The sequence below is a fragment of the Thamnophis elegans genome, chromosome 8 (genome assembly GCF_009769535.1).
Source record: "Thamnophis elegans isolate rThaEle1 chromosome 8, rThaEle1.pri, whole genome shotgun sequence".
NCBI classification, from domain to species: Eukaryota; Metazoa; Chordata; class Lepidosauria; order Squamata; family Colubridae; genus Thamnophis; species Thamnophis elegans.
Genome location: NC_045548.1, coordinates 53,409,380 through 53,425,196, shown reverse-complemented (window position 1 = coordinate 53,425,196; position 15,817 = coordinate 53,409,380). Strand labels below are relative to the sequence as shown.

The 15,817-nt window shown below is 38.6% G+C and overlaps 1 protein-coding gene across 2 annotated transcripts; it reads right to left on the bottom strand.

The window, feature by feature from the left end:
* Positions 1 to 2,432: 2,432 nt before the first annotated feature.
* On the bottom strand, positions 2,433 to 12,594 carry CIBAR1 (CBY1 interacting BAR domain containing 1). 2 transcript variants are annotated; one of them, XM_032223341.1, is made up of 9 exons: positions 12,513 to 12,594; positions 10,583 to 10,817; positions 10,027 to 10,095; positions 7,884 to 7,985; positions 7,528 to 7,533; positions 5,737 to 5,841; positions 4,749 to 4,862; positions 3,621 to 3,740; positions 2,433 to 3,071 (listed from the first exon to the last, which is right to left on the bottom strand). In XM_032223341.1, exons 1-9 carry the CDS (start codon positions 12,542 to 12,544, stop codon positions 2,973 to 2,975), a joined length of 882 nt encoding a protein of 293 aa, XP_032079232.1. In that variant the 5' UTR covers positions 12,545 to 12,594; the 3' UTR covers positions 2,433 to 2,972. The 2 variants fall into 2 exon arrangements, with proteins under 2 accessions (XP_032079232.1, XP_032079233.1); XM_032223342.1 differs by having other exon boundaries at positions 2,433 to 3,068.
* Between the last annotated feature and the right edge of the window lie 3,223 nt (positions 12,595 to 15,817).

Genomic DNA, 15,817 nt, shown 5'->3' with positions numbered 1-15,817 from the left:
ACTGGACGTTCGGGAACGGACTTCCGGTTTGCTCGGAGGGTCATCTTGACTGCTTCAGGGAGCTCATGAAGCCTCCAGAGGGTGGGGGAGGCTTTTTTCACCCTCCCCAGGCTCCTATAAAGCCTCAGCCTTCCATCCTTCCGAGGTGGGTAAAATGAGGACCCGGATTGTTGTTGGGGGCAATATGCTGACTCTCTAAACCGCTTAGAGGGGGCTGAAAGCCCTATGAAGCGGTATATAAGTCTAACTGCTATTGCTATTGAGGAAGCCTGAAGCCTCAGAAGGGCTTTGTGTGTGTGTGGGGGGGGGGAGAGGCTGTTTTCGCCCTCCCCAGGCTTCTATAAAGCCTCTGGAGCCTGGGGAGGGCAAAAAAAGCATGCAAAAAAGGGGGAGCGCCTGTAGTGCGCACATGCGCACTGGGGGGGCATTGCATTATGGGTGTGGCATGCCCGCACCTGACTCCCCTGCGCTCCCCCCACTTATGGCATGCGAGCCAAAAAATGTTCGTCATAGCTGCTATATAGTATATACCATATATTTAACACATTCTTTTAAGTATCGTGGTAGGGAGAAAAAATGACAGCTGAAAAGTATCCAGCATTTAAAACAAACATTTTCAAGTTGTTCTATGTGCATTGTAAGGGCATTTTTACTTATCTTGGGTACTTGCAGCTGCAGCATCATTTTAACATTACTTTGGCTTTGTATGCATTAGGCAAGTCTTTCCCAACTGTCTGTCTTCCAGATACATTAAACTATAATTCTCATCAAATCTACTTTGCTTGGGAATTAAACATAATCTGGAGGGTATTAATCAGATTGTGAAAGGTGATGTTGAATACTTATATACAGGATATCAGGATGATAATCAACAAATCTTATTTCATATACCACATCTCTTCTGAGTAATTATGTTTTTCTCTTAAATGTAGTGTTTGACATGGATTAAAGGGGGTCATATCTTTGCAGCATTTATTACTCTAATTAGCTGAGTCAGGAAAATGTTTTTCAAGTATTAGTAGTAAAGAAAACTGCTTTTTTCAGTATTTTGCAGTTTGTCATATATTGATTTGCAAGTTCAATTATTGTATTCAAGGATAATATTCTTGGCACTATTGTACAGTGTAAATTGATCTTTAGTTACTGAGGTAGAGAGATTATAGTTCAGTTTTAGGTTTTTGCACATCTGCATTTTAATTACCATTGATGGAAGTTTAAATGCTTATTTTCTTTAGTTTCAAACTTAGTGTTTTATACAGTTTAAAAACATGCTATCGGCTTCAGTTTCAGAATCACTAAGACAGGATATAAATACTTAGTTTTTAAAGCATTTTTATTTTTAAAATATGATAACCTACAATTAAATAGAATGGATTAGAATATTGCTAATACATAATTAATGAATTAATTCTAATTATAAAATGAAAAAAAATTAAATCCCATTTTTCTTCTAAATATGTGAATTTTGACTGAAAACTGAAAGCTATACTATAAAATGCTGAAAGGTAAACCATTTAATACTGACTCGCAAATCAAATATGATTATTCAGTTAAACACCAAAGAATCTGGCTGAGGATGGGCTGAGAATATTCAAGCTTCAGTGACAGTTCTCCAATAAATGGCATGCTGGAAGATAGGGCTGGAAATAATTAACGATCAAGATCTTTCTGATACAACTTGTTTTCAACTTACAACTATTTGCTTAGTGACTGTTCAAGGTTATACTGGCATTAAAAAGTGACCTGGGATAATGTGATCATCATTTATAACCTTTCCTACCAACTCCCCATCAAAGCCAATGGAGGAAGCCAAATTCGCTTAATGACTGCATGCTTAACTGCAGTGATTCACTTAACAACTGTGGGGGGAAATAAAATGAGACAGAACTCAATAATTCTCTTCTCAACAGAATTATGGGCTCAATTGTAGTTGTAAGTCAATGTTGTGGTCCACTGGTGGTCCGCGGAGCTGGCAGCAGAGTCGGACAGCAAGGAGGTTGGGGATGAACGTGGGCCAGTCCTGGAATTTGGGGAAAGCTCGGACAAGGGCTCTGCGTCAGGGGTGAGGGCCATCTGGGAGTTATGTGTTGCCTCCCGAGCCGGACAGCAGCGAGGCAGAGGAACAGCTTCCCCTGTTCCTAGTGCACACATGCACAGAGCGGCCAGAAGGCAAGAACAGTCAAGACAGAAGGACAACTCGGGAATAAGGCTTGGAGGTGATTGGCCCCTCCCATAGGACATAAAGGAGGAGCAAAAGCATGTGAGCCTTTGCAGGAAGGAACTTGGTTCATGCTGGTCAGTTTACTTTCTGAAGCTCCGTTTTGACACTGCTCGGTGTGGCCTTGCCAAGCTAATTGCCAGTTAAGTCTTTGGCAGCTTATCAGCCTTATTCCAAAGGACTTTGGCAGTCTACTGTAGGATTCTTTACTATTTGGGACTCATTACAGTCTGTGAATGAACATAATTCACAGCCTTTGAAGTAAAGAGGGTTTTTGGGATTAAGCATTTGCTTTTTACTATATCAGGAAGCCTAGGTCAGAACAGTCAAGCTACTTGTACTTTTTTAGAATTATAGCAGTGTACAGGCCAAAGCAAATTTAGATGTTTTGACAGTGGATGGATTCTATAATACATCAAAGGAATTTATGAAGGTCATTTTATTTGGTTACAAGGGAATAAGGGCATATTGTTTAATAAATATGAGCATATACCTCATTTCCTTGTGTTAGTAGATAATCAATGGGAATATCTCTTTTGAAAACTTGGTTTCAAGTGATTGTCATAATTGACATAACTTTTTAAAAATATCTCAATTTTTGCAACTTTTGTACACAAACTATTAAGAGATCATAAGGTGGTCAAAATAATGCATATTTTGCAGTAATTTTAATGGCTGCCCTTATGATATCTTAGCATGAAATGTAAATACAATTAGTATTTTTAATTTGAAGAATGTTTTGTTGTGGCAAAAGCTATCTTTCTTCCTTAGTGGTTTCTAATTCTTCATCTTCCTCCTCTTCCTCTTCCTCCTCTTCTGCTTCATCTTCCTTAAGGTGATTCCTAGCAATCTGCTACCAAAGAACATAAGCTGTTTGAGAACAAACTGAAAAGCATTCATTGGAGACAGAAAAACATTTTTGTAAAGTATTTTTTGTATGTAAGATTCATTGTTGGCAAACTATCCTACACATCAACTATCTTTCTGAATTATATTTAATGGCTTACAAATGGAAGTATTTTCAGCCAGATTTTCCGAAATGAACAAATACATATAAGATGAAAAAATAAATTGGCACATAGGTTTTTAAATTTAAAAATCTGCTTTTAGTCCAAAACATATTTTACAGATGTATTACAAATGCTAGTCTCAATATTTTAAAATGGTACTAAAAAAGCCCCTTAAAACAAGTTCCACTATTATCCCTAATGAGGTTTTCATAAAAGATTTACACATCTGAGTATAAATTCATTTTTAACTTTACTGAAGTGGCAAGTAAAGTGGGCATTCAAACCATTTGATATCTAATAGATTTCTAGTTAGAGATAATAATTATTTGGAAAGACTATATTAAAACATTTTTAGCACTTGGTAACAAAAAAATTCAAAATCTTTTTTTTACCTGAACTATTCCAGTACAAGTTCTGGAAGAACCAGTTCTCTGAAGGGGAGATTTAGAATTTGCACGAACAATATCCAAACGGGTTTGATGTTCTGGTGGATAAAGTGAACTCCGAAATACCTGTTAATAAAACTTAAATGTTGATAGTGAGATTTGGAATGCATGCAGCAATTCTGAGGCACACACTTTCTCAGGAAGTTATGATTAACTAAGTACTATGCTGATTTAAGTGATATAAACATCACTAAAACATTTCTTGGAATACTCCCAGTAGACCACATTTTAATCTGAACAGACTGGTGTAAATCAAAGTAGTAAGACTTCTAGGATGTATTGTAAAAGGCTGCAAAGAGGAAGTTGAATAATATCGGCTCTTCATTTCTTCTGAAAATATAAATGTTACCAGAGATGAACATCAGTCCAAAATCTGGATATTGGTTAATATGTGCAGGTCAACCAGGAGAGAGCATCTATAATTGAAGTTTCCTTTATCTCTTCAGTACTGAAGAGAAAAGCTAGAAATCTATTTTTTGAAAGTCATTCAGTTTTAAATTATTAAAAGCAATTAAAGAAGTTTTGGCTGAATTTATGTTGCCTATGCTTGGCTTTTTACATCCCAACTTCTAGAAGCGGAAGAATTCCTGCAAATTAGGTTAAAAGGCTTATTTACTTGCCTTCCATGCTGCAAAAAAAATATTTTGAACTGCTAGCAGCTCTTAAATCAGCAAAAATTATTTCAACACATTCCTTATAAAAATTAGGGAGGCACATTACACTTTTAAAAAGTTAAAATGAGGAAGACAGAGTAAATATAAATCTTACTGTCATCCATTGCTTCCTATCCCCAAATCTACTTTGATAAGAGATTTAATAAATTGCATCTCTATGGACAGAATGAGCATACTGTTACTTATTCAATCTAATTTTTGGTCTGCTTTAAAATATAAAGACTATATTCCTTGAAATTTTTGTTTATGTTGAATAGAAGCATGCATTTTAAAATATATTCAATTATCCAATAAAATATTATTTAAACATTAAATTATTTTGCAACAGCTAACTTTTAACACTAATACGCTACAAAACCATCTCACTACAACTTTACCAAATATGCATTTGGTCTCTTACCTCTAAATCTTCATTCTCATCAATATTTTGTATATTTTGGAATGCAGCAGTATAAATTTCTAAGGCTTTCCCATGAAATAACATTTCAATTGTAATGAATTCTGAAAGTATGTTCTAAAAATAAAGGGTAGAATATTATATATATATATATATATACATATATATTTATCTACCTCTTGATTTATGACAGTTGTGGCAATAATTGAGCCATGACTATCAAAACTAGAAAACTTCACCATGCTTGAAAAAAAATATGTTCAATTTACAGTTTGTAACAGCCTTTGTATAACTGGTGCCTTTTGTACAGGATGACTAGTATCTGCCTAAAAGAGATCAGTGCAGCCACAACTTATTCTTGAACAGTTGAGTAGAATACTTGGTTCTTTCCTGACTTCAACTGGGAAAAGTTTTTCTACACTTTTTTGTTTGAAGATTTCTTATGTGAAATGTAACAGCATGGACCATCTGAGCATTATTTTTTCCACTCATCCTAGTATCTGGCTCAGTGTTAAGTACTAAGTTCAGATTTCATTTATTTACTAAAAAAACCTGCCTATTCCTTAGAATTAATACATTTTAATGTTAATTTATTTAAATATTAATTGTACTACAATTCTGTAATTTTAGTATGATCAAATTCTGTAATAAATCTGAGCAGTGTTCTTTCACTGTAAATATTTTAACAGAAGCAGCCATTTACTGTGGCTAAATTATCTCGGACATGCACTATGAGTGTTTAAAAACTGCCAGTTTTAATTATTTGTTGAACATAATTTGAATTCTGTCACTAAACTTGAATATGCCAATTTAAAAAATAAAATCAGAAATTCTATTCTTTCTAGGGTCCTCATATGGAGGCTAACCAACTTGGCTCACTCATTTGCAAGTTCATTAGATGTGTGGAGAGGTTTGTTCCCATTTCAGAAACAGTCTGTTAATCCCACTATCTGTATTGCCTTGTTGCTTTGTACCAAAATTACATACTTACCTTAATATCTTTTATTTTTTGTTTTTCAAAATTGTCAATCGTTTCTTCCAACTGTCGACTTGTTCTAGTTGCATCCAGAGAGGCTCTCTGTAATTCACTTTCAGCCTTAAAAATAAAGTGATTTTTTTTCCTACAACATACGTTTTCCAATGTTCTATTTAAAAATTATTAGATACACCGCCTGAGAAAGCATACTGCTGTATGTATTGCCCCTAGATAGATACTCTAAATCAATTATGTATTTCTTATAATTTGAAAAGTACTACAAACCTTATAGAAAATACAATTCTAAAAATGTTTCATTGCTGTTTTAGATAACTATGTTAAGTGTGAAAGATTCTGTGGACGGCAGTGATTGCAAAAATGTATATAGTTTACCTACACTACTGTTTCCCCAAAAATACAACCTGTCCTGAAACTAACACCTTGCCACATTTTTTGGTAGGCAAAAATATAAGCCCACCCCCGAAAATAAGCCCCCTGGACAACCCCCCCTCCGGCCAGGCAGAGCACTGCTCACCGACAGCGGTATCCCAAAGGCACTGAGCTGGGGCTTGCTGCATTCAGGATACCGCTAGGTTGGGGAGTGGCATTCTGCCTGGCCGGAGGGGGGAGTTGCCGGGTGGCTGCTCCCTTGCAAACTGGCTCCTGAAGAGCCGGGCACAGCCTCGGGCGAAGCAGCCATGAGGTGACCATGCTCATGAGCAGCCGCCTAGCAAACTCTCTTCTCCAGCCGGGCAGGGCGCCATTCACTGACCTAGGAGGTATCCCTAAGGTGCCAAGGCACGTGGCGCTCTGCCCCGCTCCCCAGCTCCTGTGGATTCGCACATTCGGGATACCCCCTAGGTCAGTGCATGGAGCTCTGCCCAGCTGGAGAAGGGGGTTGCGCGAGCTCCTGTTCCGCCCCTGCTGCGCTCCGAGCATAACTTCTCCGGCTTCCAAACTCCAAAACTCGGCTGCCGAGTCTTCTAGCAGCAGCCACTCTAAGAGTGTGCTCTATGGTTGTGGCCCTATTAGGATCCTTGGGAAAATGTTTCTAAAGATTTCTAAGATATAGATGAGAAAATGTTTCTATTTTTCTCACCCGGAAACATTATTTGCAATAGATGTGCTGATAAAGCACTATTCTTTCAATCTTTGATTCCTAAGACTTAATTCAAAGGTTTTATGGACGTTAAGCTGATTTGCTGCTGTAATTTTTAACTTTAGGAATAATATTTTTCTTAGTATTTTGACTTTATTTAATGTTTAATTATCTTTATTTATTCTACAGATACCCCACTCTTTATATCCTTAGGAAATAAAACAATAAAAAATAAAAGTTAAAATACCATAAGAACATTCCATTCCATGAGCTGTTCACTCCTAACCCTGGTCATTCTAATCAGTTTTATTTACAAATATTACGTTAGGACTTAAATGATATTTCTTTACATGTAGCCAAATTCTGTAGTGTAATATGAAGATGGACAGCAGTTTGGTTCTCTTGTACACCTAACTAAATTAGCTATGCAATGTTTTATGCCAATACTAGTCATTGACTTTAATTAAAAAAAAATCAATTTAGCTAGCTAACTTACAAATTTTAATAATGTATATTAGTCAGAAGATATGGTACCAAGCTCTTCTTTGCCTTCTAAAGTAAGGGATCTTTAAAGAAAATCTTTTTACTGATCTTAGTATATGTAGGTATATATAACTTATTTTTATCTTATTGGTGGAATAATTATAAATACAAAAAAGCATAATTATTAAAAGATCTTATGCTATTGTTTCAAATGGATGACTTACCTGTGACTGAAGGTGTTAACAGTAAAGGAATATGTTCTAAGTTATAGAAAATACTACAGTATGTCTGATATTTAAACAATTCTTTCAGTATAAAAATTCATCAAGCTTCTAGTTTATCAGACAGAAATTATTGATAACTTCTGGTTTTTAGTATAAATCTTGAAACTATAACAAATTGGGGAGCAAAGAAAGAATCCCATAAGCAGGTAATTACTTTTAATTGCTGGATAATCAATTGTCAACTAAGGAATTTTAGGAAAACAGAATGTAAAAGAAATTGTACTTGATTTTTTACATGTACCAATCTTTTTCAACAGTTTAACTATGTTTTAAATAAGAATGTGCGCAAAGGATACAATAATATGCCGATCAGATGGATTTCGTTGACGGGTCCTCTCCAGTTGAGATAATTGTTTTGCTTCTCTGTTCTTTGCTGTTAAAGTTGCTTTGAGATCCTCCTGCAAACATATTGTAGGCATTTCAAAAACTACATTTTTTAAAAAAGAAGTTTTTAATTATTTAAATTTTTGTGGAATACTTAAGCATTTGCTTAGGCTATTGATTAAATAATAACAAGAGAGGTTTAGGTTATTCCTTTTCAATAAAGTATTTCCCCCAATTTTTTAGAATTGCTGTAGGATGAACTAATAGGTAACTTTTGTTTTTCCAGCATCCTGTTTTCCAAAGTCTTGGGCATCAGATGAGGAAAACAGCCATTTATCATAACTGGATCTTCAGCTATTGGTATCTAGAGCAGGGTTGAGCAAGGGACCACTTTTCTCAAGGGGCCACATAAGAAACTGGAGACACTGTTAATGGAGGGCCACCCCTACCTCCCATGTTGCCCTACTGATGCCGCTACCAGTGCCAAAACCTTGCCTCCCTGCCGCTGCTGGCCAGACAATGGACAACTAAAGGGCCAGATGTAGTCTATGGGCCGTAAAATGGCTAGTCTGATCTACAGGAAGGTTTGAAGGTTTATTTTATTTATATGCCGCCCTATTCTCTGAGGGACTCAGGGCGGCTAACAAACCCAAAGGGGGGGGGGAAGGTAAACACAAAGAAACTATAACAAAAAAGGTACAAGGGAATTTAAAAGACAATCAACAGTCACACGATTCGAGAGGGGAAGGGAACTCATCAACCCCAGGCCTGACGACACAGCCAGGTTTTAACGGCTTTACGGAAAGCCTGGAGAGAGGTGAGGGTCCGAATCTCTGCTGGGAGTTCGTTCCAAAGGGCCGGAGCAGCCACAGAGAAGGCCCTCCCCCGGGTAGTAGCCAGATGACATTGGCCAGTAGATGGAACCTGGAGGAGGCCTAATCTGTGACTATTGCTTCTGATCTGAAAGTACACATAAACTTCATGGGAGTTTATCCCACTTTAAAGCAACTGAAATTGAATAGCTACTGCAATTTGTAGGAACAATTTTTTGTAAGAAAACACTGCATTCCATCTTAGGTCTTGATTTAATAAGACAAAATATGAATAAGCCTTATTACTCATTAATGCAGACCCAATCCCCCCTTTATTATGCAAAGAAAACTAGCAAGTTTGTTATCTATTTTTTCCAAGATCTCCATACAACAGTATATAACAGAAAATACTGAAATATTAAACCTTTTTTGATTTAATAATCAGTGTATTTATATATAGGTTTGAATGAACAAATGAAATTATGATTATATATATATGTTTTTTATTTGTGCTGATAAATAAAGGGAGACTAGTATAGATCTATTTCAAGCTATTTAGCTCTCATCAGCTAGCCATACCCTTACTGGGATTTGAACCTGGGCTATATTACATCCTAGGCAAACTTCTTAGCCATTAGGCCACAGGCTCTTATCCGTTATCCATATATATATATATATATATTCTTCCTGAAGCATATATATATATGCTTCCTGTGTTAAATGTATTTTTGTGTAAATATATGCTTTTGAATTTCAAAGTTTTCTTGGATATTGCCAGTTTTCAATAGCCAAACATACAGAATTTTAATTACATGGCCCGTTATAGATTTTAGGACTTGATTATTTGAATTAAGAAAGACTAGAAACACCAGGTTCTTAGAGAAGTACAGATAGTCCTCAATTTACATCTTTCATTAGTGACCGATCAAAGTTACAATTACACTGAAAAAAGTGTCTTATGATTATTTTTCACACTTATGACCATTAAAGCACCCCCATGGTCAGGTGATCAAAATTCCGACACTTGGCAACTGACTTATATTTGTGATAGTTGCAGTGTCCCATAATCATGTTATCACTTTTTGTGACCTTCTAGCAAGCAAAGTCAATGGGGGAAAGCCAAACAACCATGTCACTAATTTAACAACAGTGATTCACTTAACAACTGTGGTAAGAAAGGTCGTAAAATGGAGCAAAATTCACTTAAGGAAAGTCTCAACAGAAATTTTGGCCTCTATTGTGGTCGTAAATCGAGGGTAACTACCTTAAAACATGAAAAGAGGAAACAAAGTCTGTTACATACTCTCTTAAGTTTTATGATGGTCCCATAACATTTCAGAGGTTCAACAACTTTAGCTTCAAGTCTTTCTACCTATAAAAAGAGGTCATGATGAATCATTCTAGAATTTTTCATTGCATAAATTCCCATTACTTTCAGTGAATCTGAAATATAGAAAATAATCAAGAAGGAAATTGCAGCAGAAAAAACTTGTTCTGAAATAAATCTAATGACATGTTTATTAGCATACTCATCATTTAGTTTAAAATACAATTATTAATTTGCTAGTTTAAAGTGAAAGATTACATTCAAATCCATCTTAAACACACAACCCCTTGTTAGGGTATCTTAATATACTGAAAAAGGGGTTTAATTCTTTGAAAATTTATTCTGGAACGAATCAGAGGGACAACATTAGAAATGTATCAAAAGATTGAAAGTTCTATTTATGGGTAAGTTACACTATAGTATTAGATTCCAATAGCTCTAATTGTAATTCATTTATTATCATGGTAATAACATGCAAACCACTCAAAATTTGAGTACTGCCATAAGAAAATGCATGAATGTAAATTTATACCTCAGCTTGGCGATAATCTTGAAGCTTGGAAAACTCATCTGCAAAATTTTTCAATCCAAACTTTAAATTTGGTGTTTCTGTAGCGGCATAAGCATGTATCTCATTTACTAAAAGGTCTGCTTTGTCTCGTAGCCTGGCAGTTTTTCGTACGTATGCTGCAAATATTTGGCATAATTCACCAAAATGTTTTTCCACATTTGAAACAGCTTCCCGTATTTGCCTGGTCTGGTTATCCCTATTTAAAAGAGAAGAGTTATGTTAATAAAGGCAAAAGGTAGTGTTGAGAATTATAAACACACCCAACAATACCAGCTAACTTTCAACAGACTAATGGGGGAAGCAACATTTGTTAGATATGAGTGTCCATTAAATCTGAATAGAAAATGGAACCTATACAGATAAATCTTGATTTATGATCATCTTGGGTGATTGGATGGGAAATAAGACTCGGCCTACAGACTGCAACTGCCCTCTGTGTGCCAGTTGCTTCTGCTGACCTGCTTCCTCTGTCCCTTGCGATTCCCCAGGTCTCAACTGGCTGCTAACCTGGCTATTCAGCAGGCAAGGGAGCTTAAAGCTGGTCAGCATAGTAGTATTTCTTGTGAAACTGGAGGGGGGGGGGGCTGTCTTTTTTTAATGAGGTTCTGTTTGTGGAGCTTCCTTAAAAACAACCACCTACAGTTTTGCTAGAAACACTATTTGCTAGAATAGCATAGGCTATCAAACTATACTGCTTTTTCCTAATCTTCCCCAAAGCATTTAAAACAGGATTTGGTATTAGACCTGGGGTTTATGCAGGCCCTGTTTTAGTTTATTGTTTTAATCTGGACTGTGAGATTGCATGTTTTAAACTGTTTTTATTGTTTTGTATCTCTACGTGGCCCTAAGTGGAGGGGAATTGCTGGATATAATACATGTAAATAAGTAAGAAGTTATACCTACATGAAAGTAACTGCTTTTAGGAAAAGCAAATCATTAGTCGAACATGTCATACATAGAGAATGATACTTTCCTGCAGTAGTGGCTTGCAAAAGGCAAGGGACATATAAAGATGGATGGATGGATGGATATGAAGTTATACTTACATGAAAGCAACTGTTTTTAGGAAAAGCAACTCATTAGTTGAACACATCATAGAGAATAAATACTTCCCTGCAGTAGGCAAGTATGTATAAAAGGTAAGGGACAAAATCCCCTTTGCTTATCACATTGTTTTGCTAAGGAAAATCTAACATGACCATACATGACCAGTTTATTGAAGTCCTGTCCTAAAGGCAATGGCTCCTCTCGCTCGCCCCTTTTAATATATGAGAGGGACACGGCAAGGCGGCTTTTAGTTCATTGGTGAAAAATCGATCCCAATGGCTTTTGTGTCCAGGGAAAGAAGCCGGAGGAGCTTCTCTCAGCGGGCGAGGCCCCGAGCACGCTGCCACGCCGGTGATGGACCTCGGGGCTGGGAAAGGAGGAGCGAGCGCTACTTCTCAGGGCCTCGCGCGCCTCATTCAGGATCAGAGCGAGGATGCCGAGACAGTCTCCAGCGTTTCCCGCCAAAATACTAAAGCCGGGATAGGGAGCTTTGGCCCTTTTATGACTTGTGGACTTCAACTCCCAAAAGTCTTGTGTCAGCAATCCTGGCTCAGGAATTCTGGGAGTTGAAATTCACAAGCCATAAAAGGGCCATAGCTCCCCATCCCTGCCCTAAAGCTTACGCTGGACTACTATTCCCACATGCCCTGATCGAGATGAGGAAGGATGATTTTAAGTTGACAAACACAAACCCCTTCTTCAATAACAGGGCGGGTGGGCCGTCGCCATACCCGGACAACGCTACCGTCCATTCCTGGATGAGGACACACCCCACGCCAGGAGTGTGCCACCCGAGCGGGCTCCTCCAGACCGAAAGCCTCCCTTACCCTCCGCGACCCGTTACCTGGCATCCAGCCCCCTGCCCAGCATCAACATGGCGATCGCCACCGGCCGCGGGTGCCGCAGACGGTTGGGAGGAAAGTGGGTGGTGTGCGCATGCGTTTCGCTTCTCTCCGGTTGCCCTGGAAGCCAAGTACCGCCCACCCGGCGGTTGATGCGATGCTGCTCTTTGCTTTTCAAAAAAATGGCCGATTGGAGGCGTTCGAGTCATCCTTGTTGCTATTTTTTTTCTCCCTTCCACAATCTTTGGCAGAGTCGGGGATGATACTTTACGTTCTCTCCTTGATGTAACGTTATTTGCATTTCTGGATAATCCATCTCCGATGCATTAAATCAGCGGTTCCCTAGGTGGCAGTAAAATGGTAGGAAAACTCTTTACTACCCTCTGATCTGGTTTTTTTTTTTTTTTTTTTTTTTTTTTGCAGCTTAGATATGGCAGCCTTATATTTTGGGATTTTCCCAGGGAGATCTAATGGGAACTCCAGTCTCATTTTCCTTGTCGATTCAAACATCTGTTTTTTTTTTCCTCTTGGGAGTTCAAGAGTGTTGGCTGAATAAAGGCTGAATAAATCTATCTCCCTCCCACTGTGGGAAAGTGGAGAAAGAAATGCCATTTATTTTCAACTTCTGCAGGAATGGCTATTGCTCATGTGAAGGAATGTGTGAATGTGAAGGAATGGCAAAGGAGACCATGATAAGGGTAGCCAAGGTTTTTGCTATGTATGAATTAAGTGTTTTCTAGTTGAAAGCTGCAAAAGCAAATGGAGAAGATACTTTAGAGAAGTTTTCGTAGTCCTCAGTAATTCCTTGGAGATGTTACTCCTCACTTCACCATTACACACTAAAAGAGAAGTTAAGTGAGTGAATGGCAGAGAATCCTATCTTTATTATTCATAACAAAAATTGAATGATACCATTCAAAAATTAGCACAGAAGGAGGTGATTGGCTTCATGCTCCAACCAGAGAATCATCTATTATGTTCTAGTACAGATAGTCTGTAATTTATGACCAGTCATTTAACTATTCGCAGTCACAGCGACCTTAGAATGAGTGCTTTACAAACACTTCCAGCCATTGTAAAATATTGCGCAACCTTGGTCGTATGCTGTATTTCTGGCACTTTGCAACCCATTGGAAGTTAGAACCCTTTGCAAAGTGTCCTACGAGCATGTGGTTTCAATTCCCAAGCTTCTTTGCTGGCTTCCTCAGAAAATCAGTTCAGCGGGGAAGATTGTGAGAGGAGGGGAAGTTGGATTTGAAGGGCTGTTTTCCTACCATGCTGAGGGGTTTCCCCTCCTCTCCATTCAGAGAAGGAAATTCTGTGAAAAGAGCTGCCATGGTACAGTGGTTACAATGCAGTATTTCAGGCTAATTCTGCCAACTGCCAGCAGTTCATTTCTCACCGGCTCAAGGTTGACTCAGCCTTTCATCCTTCCAAGGTGGGAAAAATGAGGATCCAGAATGTTGGGATATGTTGACTCTGTAAAGCACTGTGAAGTGGTATATAAGTCTAAGTGCTGTAGCTATTGCTATGCACTGGAGGAATGAACCTCAAATCTGGCACAGATGCTAGGGAACGCAAGCATTCTGAACTAGTGTTTTCCTTTCCTCTCCAGAAGGCTCAGAAAGACTGAAAAAGAGGATGAATTGGTAGTGAATGCCAATTTTCTGAGCCTTTCTGATCGTTTTGAGTCTTTTTCTGGAAGGGAAGAGAAAAATCCCTCAGTGTACTGGAAGAACAAACCTCAAAACTGGAAAAGATGCTAGCAAATGTCAGCATTCTCATGATTGTTCACTCTAGTGGGCTTGATGACCATAACTGGGAGAGCCAGGACTGCAGTTGTTGAGCAAAGTGTCATGTGAGATCTTGCTTAATGACCACTTTTCTCAAAAAGCAAGATTCTGGCCCCAATTGTGGTTGTAAGTGGAGGATTACATGCAGTGGCGGGATTCATTTTTTTTCCTACCAGTTCTGTGGGCATGGTTTGGTGGGCGTGGTATGTGGTGGGCGTGATATGGCTTGGAAGGCATGGCAGGGGAAGGATCACTGTTCCTTCTAAGGTGCGCGCCTGCGCGGCCGCGCACGTCACAAAAATAGCCCGCGCAGCAGATTCTATCTGCCGCGCAGAGTTTTCTGTAAAGCAAACGTGGGGAAGTCCTTTGCAGGCAGCTAGAACTGGCCGCCTGCAAAGGACCTCCCCAGACTTGTTTTGATGAGCCGCCAGTCCTCTTGCTTCTCCTTCACCGGCAAAGCTCCCGCTGGCGCCCTGCCCATGGCAGTGGCAGTGCCTCTCCCTCCAAGCGGAGCACCTGAGCTGGCTCCCGCGTTATCCCTCCCCCTTCCTCCTCTGCCGTGCTTTTGAGGCCGCGGGAGCTAGTAGGAAAGTGGCGGAGGTGGAGGCAGGGATAACCCAGAGCCCAGCTGAGGTGCTCCGAGCGGAGGGGGAGGCACCACCGCTGCTGCCAAGGGCGGAGCTGCCAGCGGGAGCTTTGCCGGTGAAGGAGAAGAAGCAAGAGGACTGGCGGCTTTGAAATGCAACCCCCTTGTCCCGCCGGCCGCGGATTTGATTCGGCATAAGTGGGGGCCGAACGCATGCTGAGCCGACTTTGCGCAGTGAGGCGGAGTAATTCAACCCCCCCAAAGAACGTGTGTGTGTGTGTGTGTGAGAGAGAGAGAGAATTGGATCAAAATTGGTGGCCAAAGGAATGGAGGGAGGGAAGGAAGGAAGGAAGGGAGGGAGGGAGGAAGGAAGCCCTGCCCCCTGTGAAAAAAACTGAAGATGGAGCAGTGAATGAATAAACCATAAAAGCAACAAACAGTTAATGCGTAAGTAAGCTGAGGAGCAAGTTCTCAACTAAGGAAGCAATATAAGAAAGAAATATAAAAAGCTCAATATGCCAAAACACTTATTTTAGTCTTCATTTAATTACTTGTATTGTAGTCTGATGTAACATCTTTTTAAAGTTAACGTTAGTTAGAAAAGATAGGGTACAAAACTTAAATAATAAAAAAATTGTACATTCATTTTGAAAAATAAATGCAATACTTGATTAATTTCATATCTTTATTTAAAATAGTTTTGGCATGGCATATGATTTTATTGACTCAGTTGGAAATGATGTGGATGTTGTATCTGATTCTGAGGTATATATATTCTTAAGTAACATAACATATAGCATATTGTCCAAACTTTCTAGACTATTTAATTGATCTTACTACTTTAAAGGGGAGAGTTTCATGATAAATTATTTTATTACATTTATGTTGCATTTATATATTATATTTATTACATTTATATTCCACATTA